At 38.7% G+C, this 20,203-nt stretch overlaps 1 protein-coding gene across 2 annotated transcripts in view; it reads left to right on the top strand.

The window, feature by feature from the left end:
- shb (Src homology 2 domain containing adaptor protein B) overlaps positions 1 to 20,203 on the top strand; it is a 121,934-nt gene that overhangs the window by 58,224 nt on the left and 43,507 nt on the right. For both annotated transcript variants that reach the window (XR_208223.4, XM_002936323.5), the window contains exon 3: positions 10,164 to 10,376. Coding sequence is in view for 1 of the 2 variants with exons in the window: in XM_002936323.5 (XP_002936369.1) it covers positions 10,164 to 10,376 (213 nt within the window). In the remaining variant the exon portion in view is untranslated. The remainder of the gene's footprint in view (positions 1 to 10,163; positions 10,377 to 20,203) is intronic.

Genomic DNA, 20,203 nt, shown 5'->3' with positions numbered 1-20,203 from the left:
CTTGCTTTCAGGCTTTACAGAGAGTGTGCCCAGCAGCCAGCTCACTTTTAACTAATCTGAAAGCTGCTAGGGGGCATTTTGTTTTCTTTATAAAAAGTTTTTTGGGAAGGAGACCACATAGCCTTTTAAACAGCAGGTATTGCCTTCATTAGCTACCAGAACCAGCAACAGCATATTTGGCTCACATATAAATATTTGCATTTTTTTTTAAATCATGCCATGCAGTTTTTAGGCTATATAGCAATTTTTCCAGATTAACTGTAGTGGCACAACTAAAAATTGTATTTGATATAGCTGACCTTTCATACCTCAGTGGATTTGTTTTCTTCACTATTGATTTTTTATATGCCATAATGAAGCGTAATTATCGGGCATACTCTGTCTACACATGGTGTATAAACTAAATCTTAACTCTGACCTTTATCAGAATAGTTATCTTACTGTAGATGACAAAGGTTCCTTTGTTTCTTTATGCTATGACAGTGTGTTTGCATTCACTGGCTGTGTGTGTGGTTTCACAAAATAGCACACCTGTAAGGCAGACATAGATGAATGAGGATTACTGTGGAGAAAGCAGACTATTTAATTATCCTTTCATACAAAAAAAGCATAATTGTCAGTGCTGAAACATTCAAATGTAAAAGTGGCAGATTATTGAATAACTATTATTAGTAGAGAAAAGTCGCTGTAGTGTTTCTGCATAGGTTATGATGCCTAGGAAGTCTTTTATATACTTATTTTCTTCAGTTATTTGAGTGGTAGTTGCCTTAATGTTCTTATCAGAGCAATATGTTGAAATTAATCTGACTTTATCAAATCCTGTGCAGAAGTCACTTGTGTGTGTATATATACAAAAAGAGAGAGAGAATTTTACCCCTTCCAAGTGGATGGTCCATGTACACCTGTGTTTCTGTCGGCTTATCAGGAATTACACATGGTTTATCTTCATTCTAAAGGTATTTGCATGGTAATGTAATAAAAGGTTCAAAATTAGCACTCTGTCTAGTAACCCACAATTAGGCAGGTGTATTTTTTCAGATCAAACCTGCTGGTTGGTAGCTATGGGTTAATGGACCTGATTCAAACTTTGCTTCTTCTATTACATAGATTGTGATAATCTTGCTGGCATATTCTTCCAAGACAGCTATTTAAATTCTGCTTTCATATAAAACACTTGAGGGTACCCTTGGGCTATTTTTCTACAGACTGCTACAAAGGAGTGATTATGTTGGAGTACAGTTATGGAATTTCTCTGTAAAGGTTAAGAGCACACATAGGTAGTTTTTTCCTAATATGGAGAGTGCCATGCTCTGCTTTCCAGGCCGACATGGCACCAAGCTGGGCAATGCCAAATTCTTGCTTCTTGTCGTAAGATTACAAAAGATAAGAATAGAATGGAGGCCCATAGAAGGCTCAGGCTGCATGCTTATATCAATTAACATCAATTAAAAAATATGCAGCCTTTTTATGATTTTAATGTAATAATATTCTTTGTAACAGCTACCTTAGCCCCCTGTTCTGCTGATCTGACTGACTACTTTGAGACTTAAATAAAATGTAGCAGTAGTTGAATGTCCTCAGCCTGCCTTCAGCCTGCATCCTCTAAATCCCACAATTCCCCGCACATGTGATATCAATAACAAAAGGAACATCACTGTGCAATGCATTGTAGGTTGTGTAGGTCCTGCATGCTGTCTCTAAGCTATGGAGAAGTTTTAGTCCCTCCTCCCCTGCTAGCATTTCAAATTATGCAGAAAGAGAAGAGCTGTTTTGCAGCTGGATTTCAGCATTTAAAATTTGTATTAAGTCATGCTTTCTTCAGAGGATTTAAAAGGATTGCATATGTATAGGTATATTTGGAGTTTCTGCATTGTGTGTGAGGCTCTGTAGTTCCCCTTTAATATTGTTATTAGAAAAATCCAGGATAAAAATTAAGGATCAGGGCACTTTAAGGGCTCTGGCACACGGGGGAGATTAGTCGCCCGCGATAAAACTCCCTCTTCGCGGGCGACTAATCTCCCCGAGTTGCCATGACCCGCCATCCCGCCGGCGAACATGTAAGTCGCCGGCGGGATGGCACACGAAGACTCGCGAGTCTTTTTCGGCGATTTCGGGAAATCGCGCCACCGCGTGTGCCATCCCGCCGGCGACTTACATGTTCGCCGGCGGGATGGCGGGTCATGGCAACTCGGGGAGATTAGTCGCCCGCGAAGAGGGAGTTTTATCGCGGGCGACTAATCTCCCCCGTGTGCCAGAGCCCTAAAGGGTAACTAAATCCTGCGCACTTCAATGCCTAAATTGTCACCTTGTGACTCGGTGCATCCTGAGCACACCTCATAGTGTGTTCACCCTTCTCGTCCTGTTTCACTATCCCCAGTATGTATTTAGATCTCCAGCTTTTATAATAATAATAATCATGAAGACAAGCTATTGAGCGGCCCCTGCTTAAATTGCTGGATGCAAATTTGTGAATATAAACAGCAAGCTATGCTCTTGAATATAATACTCTGATTCAGAGAGAATAAAAGATCATACACCATACTTATACTGGAAAAGTAATAAAATAAAGAACATATTATTGTGGGTCGCTCTGCTGGGGCACACTCCCTGTGAAAACTGTAACAGTGGAGGAAAAACATCAAGCATGCTTGGCAACATAATTCCCATCACTTGCTTCATAGTCAATTGAAGAATTATTGCATTGTTTACAATGTAACACACATAAGGTAACTGTGCCACTTTGGCATGTGGGGTTCTTTTTGTCTAACCTCCGCATGCCCCTGGCAGAGAAAAGCTTGAGTAAAGTTTAGAACAGCATGGCTTTGTTTTTGGTTTTTGTGTTCCCTGCAATATGACAGCTGCTTCTGCCTCATTTACCAGCACGTTGTGCTTAAGATATTGTTGCTTCTGTCACCCAGCATCAAGTCATTCTTTCAGGCCTATTGCGGATCAATGCTGTACTTATAAAATATAAACGCTAATGACTGCTTTGTCTTGGCTGTGTGCTGCCTGTTTGAAAGTCGACGTGCACCGCCCTGGCGCTCTTCCAGTAATATGGGTTTGTTCCACAGTTTGCCTCATGAATAAATTAAGGGGCATAAAAATATTTGTGCAGAGAAAAAATTATTTTCCTAGCAGTGTAATTACAGCCATTATTGTGAAGTTTTCCAAAAGGCACAGGGCATCATTTACCTGAGATGGATGGTCAGTCAGTCCCAGGATCCAGGGGGATTTTTTGCGTGAGCGTGTGTATATACATCATATAACAAAAGAATGTAAGCACTGAACCTTACAAAAAACCTTCATGCCTGTCTCACAGTAACAATTTTATATAAGTTTATATTAAGATTTGCTTGAGTGGGAGTGCCAGAAACTACCCAGATGCCTACGTTTTCAGCTTAATTGCAGCAGCACACAGCAGTGGTTATACAGTTTACAAGCCCTGTGCTGCTTGTTAGGCTTAAGGTGGCCATACACAGGCAGATTTCAGCTGCCAGTTTGGGTCCTTCAGACCAATTCAGCAGCTTATGTGCCCATGTATGGGTACCCAGACGGGCCTACCCTAAGGACATCTGGCCTAATATTGGCCAGATCTCAATCGTGCTGGTTTGATTTTATGTTGGATCGGAGACCGCATTGGTTCATTTCCTTAGGTGGCCATGTCGAGAGAAGATCACAACTTTCTGAATTTCTGCATTGACAACCGGCAGCCCTTTAGTAGTTGTAGGACTACAGTACCGGCATCCTTCAGCTTTCAGGCGAATACTTTGAAAATTCAGGTTGCTGTGCCCTGCATTTTTTAAATAGGAACAATTCCTCTTTGCTCCAATAGAAGTAACCAGAGCAGTGTACTTTTGACTAGTACCCTAAGAGAGATTATCACACGCACATGTCAGATGTCTTTGTGTGACCCTTTCCATGGTTTGAATTTGTATGTCTGTAAATACTTTTCTTCTGACATTATTTAGTATTGAACTTTACTCCTCCTCTAATGATTTCAGATTTAACAAGAACCGGGTACAAGTATAGGACCTTTTATCCAGAATGCTCATGACTGGGAATTTCCTAACCAGGGGTCTTTCAGTAATTTGAATCTCCATAACTTAAGGCTACTAAAAAACATTAAATAAACCCAATAGGACTTTTGCCTTCATTAAAGATTAATTATATCTTAGGTTTGATGAAACACAAGATACTGTTTTATTATTGCAGAGAAATATTTTTATTAATTTATTTGGGTTTCTCGATAGTGGATCCCATACCTGGATTTAAAGATTAAAAATAAAAAAAGATTAGTTAGTTGAGTATTCTCGAAGTCATAACACACCATACAGTACAATATTTTGGAAACTTCAAGGGCCAACAGTTATACCAAAGCAACATTATTAGATTGCACCTTTTTTGTGCTTCAGACAAAAACACAAATCGTTTCATTGCTCTAATCTGGTTCCAGTTTCAGTTTAAAATGTATCTGATGTTTTCCCATTCTAGCCTCTGCAAAAGCTTAGGCAGATGGTTCAGTTTTCAAAATTGGAATCCCTGCCTTCAATACCCACTACATAATTTACACATACAGTCCCATTTCTGGCTACTGTCAAGTCCATCTGTGCGGAGGGCATCTTGTGTGAACTCCATTTTTCTGTCCTTGGGCAGAAACACCGGGAACCAATAAAAGTCTAATGAGCTGCATGCTTCAGTCAGTAAATGCTCTCAGCAAAACATGGCCTTGATGGCCAGAACAGCAGCAAACACTTTAGCCAAGGACTCATCTGTCTGCGATCACTGTTCAAGAATAAAATGCATTCAAAAATCCCACAGCTTTTATGATGTCCAGATGTCAAAATATGCTAAGCCAAGTACAGCCCACAGGTACAACATTGGAATAAAAGAGTATAAAAAGCCAGTGGGAACATCACTGTAAAAAGGAAGAAACTGAGCCAATGGCTTTGTACACCCTATGAGCTTATTTGTTTCTGTCATCTGATATTATTCTCATTTGTCTCTACTGCCAAGCCAGGAATAAACTTTAAAGTCACAAAGTTTAACTCTTTGTGACTGTTTGCCAGTGATCAATTATGTAGGACTGACACAGTTTTTTTCCTTAGCTTTTGTTCTGTACCCTGGCCTCTACTATATGGTGCGGGGCTCTTCATCTGGTTTCCCACAGACTAGATATGGCCTTCCAGGGGGTTTCCATTACCCACAGAATACACAAGATCTCCAAAGCCTTCTTTAGTATGATATCATTTTGGCCTCAAAAAGAGCAAATAACAGATCATTGCAAAATCGTGGGCAGACATTGATGGTCCTGCTTTAGCTTTCTAATGGAGCATATTTTTTTCAATATAAATCCTGTGATCCTTTGGTACACCTTATGTTCTTTTTTAAGGTACTATCACTTTGGGTGCTTTCCTTGCATTTTCAAACCATGTATTTTCTCTAAAATAGTAATAGAATTTGTTGTTGTTCCTTACTTCTGTCAATGAGAATTGCCACAATTATGGCTACCCAACTATCTCTTTGGAAACATAGACTTGCAAGTCATGTAAGTGCAGGTATAGCTTAGTGGGACATAACCTTTTCTGTATCTTTTGTATAATATTAGTCTAGATGAAAGCTCCTCACCCTAATTTATAGTTGTCATTATACTCTCATTTTGTGTATGTAGATAAGACAACACTGATCCGTCCTCTGTAAAAACCAGCATGTCCATAGTTTATCTTAGCCACTTGTCAAATTACCCTGACAGTTAAAATCCTGATAAAAACCTGTGATATGCTAAAAATGAATAAAGAGATCTGAAACTTCAGATGCTCAATCAAGTATTGAAGTGTTAAATCTTTTCTGTGTATATGTTCATATACTTTAAGCTTTTTTAGATAAGCTGTGGGCTCCGGAATGTCTGGATTCACTTTTCTTGTGGATTCTGACTAAAGACCTGCATGTTTTATCCTTTAATGCCATCCGCTACATCCAGTCTTTTATGTGGCAGCAGAGGCAATTGATGCCAGTGTAGATGATGTTTGAGAGAGTTTTACTCTCTGAACATAATATAAATAAATATACATAATCCATAGATTAGGGGTGTGTGTATGGGTGATTTCATATATTTTTATTTGGCGCAATTATTTATTACTTATACCTAATATTTACTTGTCAGGATGCAAAATTTATATTTTCTGAATTGGATACTGCTTCTGGGAGCCTTTTATTACAAACCAAGGTAAAACTTCCAGCAGTCGGCTTGGTGTCACCTTTATAAAGGTCTATATCATATGTATTATGCTGACAGTAGTGCTAGGAACACCAATGAAATTTTACAGCAGTAAAGGACATTATAACTATAGCAACACTCAGATTTTATGTAGATTAACAGCTTCCATTGCTAAATAGTAATCAAAATAAAATACATAATTCTCAGTTCTAAGGCGCACAGTGACACGCTCTGCTACTTGTTGCGGCTACAAAGAGCCAGAAAATACTGCGCCATAGACAGTACTTAATATTGTGTATGCTTAGGGCTCTGGCACACGAGGAGATTTGTTGCCTGCGTTTTTTCCCCCAGGCGCTTTGGCGACAAGTCGCCACGACAATACCCACAAAGAGATTTCATGCGAGTTGAGCTCCAGGCGATCTGCTACCCATGGTACACTCAACAGTTAACCCCCCTCATGTTTACTCAAGTCGCTCAGAAAAGGGTCTGTGTGCGATTTGAAACAGCAGGCGATTTGAAGTAGCCTCGTATGTTTTGACGCTGGCGATTTCCATTGATTTAGCATTGGCGTCTTGTCGCCCGTCTTGTCGCCAAATCGCTCTTTAAAAAATCGCCGGCGACAAATCTCCTCGTGTGCCAGAGCGCTTAAACACACCTAGAGACAATTAAAGCAAAATGCGGCTCCCTTGTATATTATGTATTATGTATGTTAGATAGGAAATAGCTTGTTTAGGTTTTAGAGACCTTAAAAATATAACTATGACTGTGCAGTTGACTGCCTTTATTTAGGCCAGCATGTGCTTCTCTGCTGTTACATTAGTTCAGAAAGAGGTGTTAAATTAACACTTTGAAGTGAATTGCAACCAGGATCCATTAGAAAGCTCAGCAGGTGCACTCTAGCCCCATATTGCATCTTAGAACAGGTGGACTGCAATTTCATATTGACCCCCTCGAGAAACCATCATTTCTCTTTTGTTAAGAACAGCGTTAATAGTTTTTTGGTTTTTTTTTATTCCCAGTGAAACTAGCAGAACAGTAATCCTTATAGACCAGTTTCGACACAAAGTGATTTTAAGCTTTTTTTTTTCTTCTTTTAAATCCCCATTGTCTTGGTCAATAAGCTGGTTTAACGATCTGGAGTAAGTGCTTTGATGCAAAGATCTGACAGGGATGGACAGTCAATAGGTTTAAGTTTCAAATATGAATAATATTTGCACGGTAATGGTTTAAAAAATATATGCAAAATATAACCATGATAAACACTTAACTCAGAAAAATATGATGGCTATTTCTTACTATGCAGACACTGACTGGTTTATTAACAATAAACATGGCTGAATTTTTCATGTTTATTTGATTGCATAACGTTTGCTTGTTGTATAACTAATAACTTGCTTGACTGGTTTATTACATTTTAGTTGGTGGCCAGAGGACTAATTCCTAAAAGCTGTAGGCTGCAGTATGATCATGCAATCCATTTATGATGCTGGAGGGGGACAGAGCTTTTTGATAAATGATGCCTTACCATTTGTTATTGTCTGCTACCGGCAGACATAAATAAATGATTTTTAAAGGATATAACTAGACAATCTTATGTGTTCATTAAATGTTAAAATTGTTTTGTTTTTAATGTTACCACCTTTGTTGCCATTGTACCTCTCATGTATGCATATTTTTATTTATAGTGCTACTTAGTCATGCAGCACTGTACATTAGAAATCTTTATCATATTCTGTTTCGTTTTCATCTCCTGCTTTTCTGTTCCCTTCAACTCCACCCACCTTCTCTTTGCCATTCTGTCAAAGACTGTTATGATCTTCCCAGTTATCTTTTCTTGTCTGCTGTCATATTACACCTTATGTTGACTTTCCCTTTCTCTTTGCTATCACGTGGCTAGTCTTCCACTCTTGATTTCATTGTAAGGAGATGTGCTATGTAAACCTATTCATTTGTACTCACTTAGACTGTAAGCTCTATGGGGCAGGAACCTCCCTCCTACTGTGTGTTATACCACATCGTACTTACTCCCTGTGTTTTTATACATATTTATTGTATTTATTATAACACTTGTCCTCCCTGTGTGTAATTTTGTATGTTGTAAGATTGTACAGCACTGCGTACCCTTGTAGCGGTTTATAAATATTAAACATACAAATAGTTAAACATTCATACATACATTTGTAGGAGGAGTTTGACAAGACAGCACCTGAACTTTGGCAATTTTGCTTTTGCATTTTGATTAAGGGGCAAAATTATCAAAATGTGTGGTTAAAGTTAAAGTGTTTACTTTACCCGCTTTCTATTTATTCCTATGGGGTTTTTGAAAGTGTGTTGAAATGGTAAATGCTTTTACCCACTGGAAAATACACTTCTAAAAATCCCATTAGAATTAATCCCAATTAAGGGAATTTTTCTGTAGTGAGCAATAACCTCACATTTTGAGAAATCTGCCCTTTGCTGTGCCATTTGACAAGCAATATTACAGCCCCCTAGCAATGGTAAATAAATACTGCATTCTGTATTAGTTTCCTGTCAAGCTATTAAATAAATGCATTTGAAATCTTGGCACATTCATTACCTGCACCTAATCCAGAACACATATCAGTCTAAGGACGAAGAGACAGCCAAAGGTGTATGAATCGGGGAGAGTTAATGTGAGTGTACTTTTGCTTAACAGAAGTCCTATACGTCAAACCAAAATACTTCCCTGTATTATTGGGTTAGTTTATTCACAGAACACTACCACACTGTGCAACTCCACGTTTGGTGTAGCTGGGGGTTTTGTCAACTACAGTGGGGCCTCTGTAAACAGGCTGTCCATTTTTTTCTTCATATGTAGTATAATAACTACCTATTGTGGTGGCAGTTTTAGTATCAAGAGCAGGCAATGTAGTTAAATCTGAGGGCTAGGTTAGTGTCAATTTTGTAAGTCACAAATGCTTTTTCCCTGTAACCAGCAAGAATATGGTGAGAAAATTATGTTAACTCTGTATGTGAACACACAAAACCCAATAAACTAATGGTGGACAGAATAATAAGGGAGAGTTGAGTTTGTCCTCTTCTTTGTCTGACCTCTGCATTGATGTTTCCATTGAGTTTTTCCCTGCATTTCAGTGTGAGCTGCTAATCATTAAAACAGCACGGCTTAAAGAGACATACCCTACATTAACCTTATCTTGGACTAAGTCTAAAAAACACAAGCTAAATGAGCCTAAAAATAGAAGGTGGCCTTTCTATTTGATCACGGCCATTTCCTTTGTCTGGTATTCTCTTAAGAAAAGTGTCACCCTGTTTGTTATTTTTCCTTATGTCATAACAATAATGCTTAGAAGTTCAACTAAACTTTCCCTCTCCGGATATCCCTTTGTTTGAAGACATCATTACATCTCTGATCTCTAAAGCTGCACTGTACCCTTTACTCTTCTTCTGCTGCCCTGGAACCAGCTCTGTAGTATGTGTATATTACTTAGTGTGGGGAAACATAGAACATTGAGTTGTATGGAAAATTTTATTTTGCCTTCAGTAAAGTAGTTGGTTTGCGAGACTGTAGGTGTAATAGCTGAACTCAAAGCATACTGCCAAACTAATGTGATACACTCATCGCCCTAGGATCCAGCACCAGTCTGTGTGTTAGAAATGTACTGTAAGTTTTCATATTCAGCTATTACATATATATAGTATATATAGTATATAGTTTTTTAGTGTAATTATAATGTTAAAACGCTGTTATCAGAGATAATTATATGTAGGTGTTGGTGCTCTCTAAAATGATAGCCACAGGAGCTCAAATAACTTGTTATGTAAAATTTGAGAATATCAGGATTGCATCATGTTGTTCCATTTTATATTAACTTTTTATTTTTGAAAAAGGTACTTTAGCAATATGCATTGCTGTTTAATACATCCAGTATACCTTACAGTGCTTTCTTTATTCTTTCCTCGGATGCAGATATTCAGAAGAACGAAAGTCAGAAGTCACTTCAGAAAAACATCCAGTTGTACGACACACCATATGAGCCGGAGAGTAATGGGGTGGAGTCAGATTCAGAAAGCATAGTTGGCCTTAAGTTGCGAGAGAGCAAGTTACCCCAAGACGATGACCGACCTGCTGATGAGTATGACCAGCCTTGGGAATGGAACAAAGCATTGCCAGCCTTGGCAGGTATCTGAACTGTGTATGCCATTTCATTCCATGCCACCGTATCAATGGTTGGACTACATTTGACAGTAAGAGCGCATGTATCCTGCCCATGTGTAGCTATTATTCTTTTATTGTTGTAAGAGACTGCCACATTACCTACTGACCTTGGAATGGCAAAGTGCCTGATAAGCATGCATGCTTTTTTGCAAACTGATTTTGTAGCAGAAGAACATATTTTCTTTGTCCATGTCTTTATAAGAGTTTGTGAAGAAAACTATTAAAAATAAAAAAATATATAAAATATGTAACACTTGAGTACTGGAAAGGTAATTAGTGTAGGCCTGGATTTAAACAAAATAATTGTATTTTCATGGTTGTTGGAAAAGCTAGCCAATCAAGATTCAAACCTACTAAGCAGGCAGGCTAGGAAGGTTTGCAATGGTAAAATACCGGAGCCCACTAATTTATGTAGGGCTACAAAGAATTTATTTTAGTCCGCAGGAACAAATGAGTTTTTTGGATGTGCTAGTAAATGGATAATTATAATTAGGAACCAGAGCAAAACCCGAGGAAGCACTGCCCTTATGCGCTTCTGAGCCCATTCCCCTTATAATTTTGTTCTGAATTTGAGATGACAACTAAGCACAACTCACTGTGTGAGTGTGACCAAGTCACCTCCTGCAACTTTCCTCTTGTCTTTATGAATTGGAGTCTACTATGACCCAAACATACTTTACATTAAAAATCATTAAGTGCCCCTCCATCCAATTCCCCCTCATACTGCCTCTGCACTTTATGTGACCCTTGCACAGCTTACAGTTGGTACAAAAACACTTCCACCCCTGTGCCTTTGCCCTAAACCTGTGATTAACTAAGGCAAAGTCACATTAACCATCAAGGTACCCACTGTCCTGGAATATTTGTTCTCATACTGGGGTGACCCAGGAGTTGGAGGTGATTGTCTCATCTGTACACACGTTCCCCTCAGTCTGTGGAGACACAACTGTAGTGCATGTACTTTTGCAAGCCTGCAGGCTGTAATTCATTAGGACTTCTTTTTGTGTAAATGACAAAGTTGCCAACACATCCAAGAATGCCCCCACTGCCTCGCATAGAATTTAGGGGATTGTTCATTTTCACAATGCACATTTTAGTTTAAGCATCTCTATGTTTTCTACACACTTAGTCAAGTGTTGTGGTCAGTGACCTCCTTCCAGAGCAGCATGTACCTAGACCTCACACTTAGGGGCTGATTTACTAACCCACGAATCCGACCCGAATTGGAAAAGTTCCGACTTGAAAACGAATATTTTGCGACTTTTTCGTATGTTTTGCGATTTTTTCGGATTCTGTACGAATTTTTCGGATCCAATACGATTTTTGCGTAAAAACGCGAGTTTTTCGTATCCATTACGAAAGTTGCGTAAAAAGTTGCGCATTTTGCGTAGCGTTAAAACTTACGCGAAAAGTTGCGCATTTTTCGTAGCGTTAAAACTTAACGCTACGAAAAATGCGCAACTTTTCGCGTAAGTTTTAACGCTACGCAAAATGCGCAACTTTTTACGCAACTTTCGTAATGGATAGGAAAACTCGCGTTTTTACGCAAAAATCGTATTGGATCCGAAAAATTCGTAAAGAATCCGAAAAAATCGCAAAACATACGAAAAAATCGCAAAGTACCGATCATTACGAAAAAAACGCAATCGGACTCCATTCGACCCGTTCGTGGGTAAGTAAATCAGCCCCTTAGCCTTTAGTCTGTAAAACATTTTTAATAGATATACAGTGTACATGCAGGAGAAATCTGCATTACTTTGTTTATGAATTTATGTAGGTAAACCTCCCCTTTAAAAGTAAAATGACTGAAAGCACCAGCACTGCCTTATTTTAGCCTGCCAGCATGCATGGGAGCATTTTCAAGATGAAAGTAACCTGAAAAGCACCAGTGCTGGCCTTTTACTGCCACCATCAATTGTAGGTGGCTGTGCCTGGTGCTACTTGCACCTGCTTAGTTATTGCTGGTTCTAAAGATGCTCCACATGCTGCCAAGTCAGGTATTGATACTAGGGTAAGTTAGCCACAAGTTGCCTTACATAAGTGTGGTTTTATCACAATAGGATCATATTTATAAAAGCAGTCAAAAGATATAAATTGAGACTTGGTACAGATATAGAAGGGAGCACATAAATCTAAGAACAATAATGAGTGGAATTTCTCTGGCTGCCTAGAATTTTCTTAAAAGTATGTTGCCCGATTTTCATCTTTTTCGCCTGAATATTGAATGTTAAGCAGTACAAATATTGTAGTGTAGTCGACTGTTAAGTATTTTGCAGATTTTTAATTTGGCAACTACATAAGTCTGATATGATGTATAGAACACTACTAAAGTGCTTGATAGCAAACATGCAGTATTGACCATACAACATAACATACTGCTATCTGCTATAGCAGCATGTTAAAGATGCACAGTTATAGTGGTGACCATATTACAATAAGTGATCCTGTATGCATTGCAGCAGCTTCTGTTTCATCCAATAACAAAAGCCTTTTTTGCTTTAAATAAAATAATTTATTATTTCACATTCAGTCTTATTTTGCTTTGTGTTTTTCTAAACTGGCAACATGGTTGCTCATTGATTACCTTTGTTGCCACACACACTGGGGTCAATTTAAATCATTGTCGTATTTTGTGTGCATGTCTATGTGTGCCCTTGTATGTATACTTGAGGTAAGGAAAATTAATAATTAGGTCCACTTTGGCAAGGAATTATATGAATGATTAAAGATTCTGTCTGTCATGTATTTGATGTGTTAGTGCTCTCTATATAAAAATAACATTGTTTTTCCACATTTTATTAAGGACTCTCCAGGCTGCAAATTTTCAAGACGTGGCAAAGTTATAGTAATTGAACTGTCTTGTGAGCTATCAATTTAAATGCGAATTTACTTGTTCAGTTTGAGGATAAAACATGTCACCATTGTGAATGTCATATTAGATAGCTAGAAATCAGCCAAAATTCAATATCAGGAAGCACAAAGATAACTAAAAAGTTCCAGTACTGTACATTTTCCCCACTAAACCACATTGCAGGTACAAATATACCTTTTTATTTGACAGCAGTATCCGTTCCAACCAAAGATCAAAAGAAAGCTAATTTTAATTGGCCCAGCAGACCACCCAGTATCCAGTTAACAGGGTCTTTCACACGTCCAGTAACACAACATCTGGTCCCATAAGCACATGTATTTTTGCACAGTGCTGTCATCAGAATGATTAGGGTATTTCTACTCCACAGGCTTCATCCTTATAGAAAGCTAAACCAAGACTAAAGTGAGTGGCTGCTTTTGTTTTTTGTAACTGCACAACTGATATCTGCAAAATGGAAAACAGGGGTACTGTGCATGTCATTGTAGATATTTACTTTGTTACTAAATATAGGTCTGTGTCTCACTCAGAAAAAAAACTCACATTTCTCAGTTTATCTCCTATAGTCTAAAGGTTATTGCTACAATGGGATGAAAACTGTTGCCTTTGGGAGTAAAAGGGCAATGAAAATACCCTTCATCACCAGCACTACCCCTTGCATTCCTTAGTACCCTTAAGGGAGTATTGCATGGCAGGCAGCTTCTTCCTGTGATCCTTACCCTAGTGACACTAAAGTGCCACAGTACAGTTACAGTATACTAATTGGGATGCAGAGGATAGGCAGGATGGGGAATTTATCCTAAGAGGCCCTTGCATTTAAACACCCTGTATGCCACGTAATAAAACATGTAGCACTTTTAGTGCCATGCAATGTATGATATTATACACATCAAAATACTATAGTTCCGACACTGTATACTTATTCCACACTTGAATTATTTGGCAACATGCAGCATACAAGAATAGAGCCTACCAACATCATAATGAAAAGGGTTTGTACAAATATTTATTTAATTCTACCATTTTATAAATTTCCCTGTCTACAAAATATGGTGCAGTAGAGCTATTCCATCTGATAAAAACATATGGGCAGATTTGTCAACGTTTGAGATTAGAGCTCACCACAGATACAGTGTACATGTTAATAATGGCCTCTTGCATAAAATTGTATATATAGGCAGTTATGTCTGCCTGACAGAATATTTTGGTTGATTTGCTCAAGGAACAAGAGACTTTTCTGGTGATTGGAACCGTTTGCAAGGCACGAATGACTGCAAATGCAATAGGATCTAATGGCTGCTAAAAAAATTACACACAAAATATGTTATGGCCACAAAGGGCAGCTGTACACAATTAGCAACAGCCCTGTGCAAAAAGAAAATCCCTATTCTCTCCTTCCTGGCTAACCTTCTTTATGTGACTGTAATCTGACTTAAGATGGACACAGGTTTAAAGATTCTCCAAATGAGCGAATCTTTCCCCGATATGTCCACCTTGAGGTGGCCAATATCGTATTGATCTAATAGTTGACTACATGTTCCTTTTGCTTTCAGAAAACACAAGAAAATTCTTTTGCACCAAATGAAACCAAAGTGAAGACATGTACAGTAAATGAACACGCAGCTAGATACACATGCACTTTGCTGGGGATTTATAAAAGAATGCTAATTTTGCACCCATATTTAATGGCGCAAAATATTGCAGAACATGCAATAATACCGGAATTCTAGGGAATAACAATGCATTGTTGTTTTGTTTTCTGTGGAAATTACATTTAGAACTTTGTTATTTACACAAGGGAACATTGATTAGAGAAAAATTGAATTGTCATTAGCGTAGTCAGGATAGATTTTTTTTCCCTGTAGAACCTTAATTGCTAACTGTATCACTGGGGTGTAGTCCAGCTCATTCTGGATCAATACATCTGAAATTGAAGAGATTTCAGTTACTTTTTTACATGGAAGCTTCTTGTTAGGCTATAATTGTTGCAATAGGGACATTTGTATATATATCTGTGTGTATATATATATATATATATATGTATCATGCACAGGTATTTCAGTTTTCAAGTTTTTTTATGCTTAATCTCAAATTTTCCAGAAAGTCAAATCCACGAAATTGTTTGTTTCAAGTCCCCTAAGACTTAAAGGACAGCTTAAGTCCCATCATTAGTCCATGCATAAGCCTTTTGTTTGGATTCTTGTGCACTACAATTCTGGCATTTCAATGTTTGGCACTTTTAAAACGTGGCTCTGCTGGGGCCTCCCAAGTGAGGGTATTTGGAGTTTAAAAATTATATTTTTATAGACCTGCAATCATTTAAACTAAAAAATTAGAGGTTTTTTTTTTACTTTAGTCCTTTTACAAAGTGAAGCAAGTATCCTAGGAAAAATAATAAATATCATAATAATAACCAAATGTTTTTTTCTGGTGAGTTTTGCAAATACAATTAGCATATATTGTTATCTTTTCCTTCCAAGTAGAGCTGAAAATTAGTCTATCCTTTGCCTTCCTCTGCGATTCCCTCAATGAGGGGAAGTTGTCATGAAGAATTAAAACACAGTTAATTTTATGGCATTAAGAAGCACAAGAGGCCTCAGGAATAGCCTTTCTTTGCATCACTGCATTTAAAGGAGGTAATTGGCTTTTAATAACCTTTCTGTGCAGCTGGAAACAGATATAATTAAATCTAATCCTCCAGTACATGACTTTTACAGAGACTGCTGTAATACTCTCTTGTGGGAAGTGTGTAGTTTGTGCAGGCACTTTAATATAACGCTGCCCTTTGGTTTCTTAGCTGTTGCCCTTTCTTCTCACCCATCTTCATTCCCTTTTGGCCTTTGCAGACTGAGTTCAGATATCACTTTCGCTACCCAAGTCAGTTCTATTACTCTCATCTCGTGGGTGTCTGACCCAGGAAATATATGTACAGTGTTGCTGCTGGCAGTGCCTTGCCATAATCCATGGCTGTGACAGGCAATTTTTAAAATGCAGATAGATCGATAGATAGATATATAGATAGGCTGTTTAGAATAGGAAGGGAAACCAAGAAACAGTTGTTCATGGTTAATTTGCAAAATGGAAATACGTAGAAGTTTTTTCCTAATTCCCCTTGCTACCAATAAATGTTTGATTTAAACCCCTACATGCCTTACAGTACTCTTTAATTTGGCCCTCAGGGTGAGGTTACAGTCCCTCTACAGAAGACTGACCCCAGATAATGCAAAAAATTCTATCTATTGGCTACTGTTGTTTCTTAAAAATGTTAAATGAAAATGTAATATTAGTTTAATTTCATGGAAATAAGGTTAGTTCTAAATAGAACTTTAAATTCTGTACTGTTTCTGAAATAAGTAAGTCTTTACTATGCCATTCTCAGCCATTTGTCTCTGTTCTTCCAGCTTTGTGTTAGAGTTAGTTACTTTAAAAGACAGTTGGTTCTAATACATTGTCTAGACAAAGGAAACACACACTAATGTATGTGATCTAACTGCCATTCAAAATCGAACTCTTGACTCCTGCAAGAGTCAGATATTCATTTCCTTTACAGTTCCCCTTTAACTTAAGCACACCATGACAAATGATAGGAAATGCCAGTATGCGTTATTTGCCAGGAAAATATATAAAAAAGTTCCTATAGCATAAATGTATCCTACGCTACATCTGGTAAATTCTACCTTCAGACTAATAATGGCATTGCTTTTATAAACTACACCAAATAATTGCTGTACACTACTTCATTATTTTCTAATAGCCTTTGCTTCTCATACAACCTAATTAAAAAAGTGCTTTGCCATTTTGGGTCATGAAGCTAATTTAAGAACATTCTTTTCATCTCTGTAGAATCATCATTTTCAGATTACATTTTGTTTTCCTGAGTGTTTTGTATGTGCATTTCTTGTTGTGTTCACAGTGGTGAATGATCGGTAATGCTTTCATTTCAACTAAAAAGGGATAAGTATTCTTTACTAACTTTATCAAAACCATTGTGTTTTTTTACTGTTGGGTTTTATTTATTTTTTTTCATAAGTAATTGTTGTTTTTGGAGCTAATTTACAAAGTTTGTGGGATCCATAGGCTTACAGCAGGTTACATTCCCTTGTAATTACCCTCAGCTTGAGGAGGGTGGGGTTTGATTAGTTCACCTTTACAGACTGCATAAATAGAACCACAGGCACTCCAGTGGAGCTTGCTCTGGTGGTAGGTGCTCTGTAAGTGATTGCTCTTTAAGTGGGACTCTGTAAGTGGAGTTATAAACTCAGGGACTCTGTAAGTGGAGTTATAAACTCAGGGACTCTGTAAGTGGAGTTATAAACTCAGGGACTCTGTAAGTGGAGTTATAAACTCAGGGAGTTAAACACTAAGGGAGTTAAAAATAAGGTAAAACAAGGTATTTACTACAAGTCCTTACACCTATTTTTGTTTAACTGTTCTTGTAACTGGGAGAATGAGTGGTAGCAACATTGAAGGTCTGACACAGTGCACAGCCTGCCACATGTATGCAGTTGTGGAACAACAGTTCCAAAGTGCATACCTCTGTTGTGGATGTGAGCGAATTGCCACTTTAGAGGCTCGCGTTAGAGTCCTAGAGGAACACGTCGCAACACTGCGTTCAATCAACAATCTTGAGAGGGGTCTCTTGTTAACTGAACAAGAACTAGTGGGGTCAGATAGTAGGGGGGGAGGGGAGCAGCAAAAGGATGATAGGGCAGTAAGCTGGGTGACAGTTAGAAAATCTAGTGTGGGGAAAAGGAAAAGGGAGGCTGCTCCAGGGTTTGCGCATCCCAACAGATTTGCCAGATTGTGTGAAGAAGATGGGAGTGTGAACTCTGGATTGGCGGTTCTAGGTGAGGCTGATCTCTCTAACAGCCGGGAGACCAGTTTCACTAGTAGTGGTGGGGAGGAGAGCAGAGCTAGGCCTAAACAGATGGTGGTTATAGGGGATTCGATCATTAGGAAAGTGGACAGGGTAATCTGTCAAGCGGATCGCTTCAACCGGACAGTTTGCTGTCTTCCTGGTGCCAGGGTTCGGCATGTGGTTGATCGGGTTGACACATTATTGGGAGGGGCTGGGCATGACCCGGCTGTCTTGGTACATATCGGTACTAACGACAAAATGAACGGTAGGTGGGGGACTTTAAAGAGTGAGTTCAGGGATCTAGGCTCTAAGATTAGGCAAAGGTCCTCCAATGTCATTTTTTCGGAAATTTTGCCGGTGCCGCGTGCAAGTTTAGGGAGACAGCGGGAGCTTAGGGAGCTAAATGCGTGGCTAAAGTCTTGGTGTAGGAAGGAAGGGTTTGGGTTCCTAGAGCACTGGGCTGACTTTTCCTTGGGGTACAATCTATACAGCCCTGACGGATTGCACCTCAATGGAAGGGGGTCTGCTGTGCTAGGGGAGAGAATGGTTAAGAGGTTGGAGGAGTGTTTAAACTAGACAAGGGGGGGGTGGGTGAGCTAGAATTCCATGGGAAAATTAGTGTAGACGGGGTAGGGGGACTAGCAAAGGGTTGTGGGGGAGGAGTGAGGGGGGCATATAGTTTATCAGATAAGGAGCTTCCGTTACAAGGAAAGCAGTCTCATAATTGCCTTAGCTCTAATTCTCCCTTAGCTAATGTAAACATCAGAGGGAGAAGTAATAATCTCCGCTGCATGCTGGCTAATGCGCGTAGCTTGTCGGGTAAATTAGGGGAGCTGCAAGCTATTGCATGTATTGAAAATTATGATTTAATAGGTATCACTGAGACCTGGTGGGATGATAAATGCGACTGGGCTGTGAATTTAAATGGGTATACACTTTTTAGGAGGGACAGAGAGATTAAAAAGGGTGGAGGGGTTTGTCTTTACGTAAAGTCAGACTTAAAGCCATGTAATAAAGACATTACCAATGAAAACGTCGAATCTCTTTGGGTAGAAATTTCAGTAGGGCTGAAGGTCACAAAGAAAATGATCATTGGTGTATGTTATAAACCACCCCGTATAGATGAGGGGGATGAGGCCCAGCTATTGTTGCAAATGGAGGAGGCTTCAAAACTGGGTCAAGTTGTTGTTATGGGGGACTTTAATTATCCGGACATTGACTGGAGTAATGGGGTGGCTAAGTCAGAAAAAGCTAGTAGGTTTGTAAATATGCTAAATGACAACTTTTTATTTCAGGCAGTTCAAGAACCCACTAGGAATGACGCTATTTTGGACCTGGTGATTTCTAATAATAATGAACTTATCTCTAACATTTGTGTGGGTGAGCATTTGGGGAACAGTGATCACAACATGGTCTCCTTTGAGATAATGCTGCAGAGACAGCACTATAAGGGAGTAACTAAAACACTCAATTTTAGACGTGCAGACTTTGCCAGTATAAGGGCATCTCTGCAATGTGTCAACTGGGAAAGGCTTTTCATGGGGTTAGACACAGAAGGAAAATGGAACATCTTTAAAACATTGCTTTGTAGGTATACGCAACAGTATATCCCCCTAGTAAGCAAGGAGAGGCATCGCAAAGCAAAACCTTTATGGCTAAATAAAAGTGTTATTGTCGAGGTTGGTAAGAAAAAACGTGCTTTTAGGGCATTCAAGTTAGCTGGGACAGCAGAAACTTTCATCAGGTACAAGGAAGCAAATAAAGCATGCAAAAAAACTATCAGGCAAGCTAAAATAGAGATGGAAAGGGATATTGCTGCTAGGAGTAAAAAGAATCCAAAATTATTTTTTAATTATGTGAATAGTAAAAAAATGAAGCAAGAAGGGGTGGGAACTTTATTATCACGGGGGGGTACGTTGGTTGATGAAAACGGGGAAAAAGCTGAAATTTTGAACTCTTATTTTTCATCTGTCTATACATCTGAGGAGCCAGATAATGAAGGCTTCCCTTGTAATATGCCCAGTGCTAGTAATTTAGCTACTGACGCATGGGTCACTCGGGAGG

This window comes from Xenopus tropicalis, chromosome 1 (assembly GCF_000004195.4).
Source record: "Xenopus tropicalis strain Nigerian chromosome 1, UCB_Xtro_10.0, whole genome shotgun sequence".
NCBI lineage: Eukaryota > Metazoa > Chordata > Amphibia > Anura > Pipidae > Xenopus > Xenopus tropicalis.
Note: the sequence above shows the minus strand (reverse complement) of the source record. Positions and strands in the feature narration are given on the sequence as shown.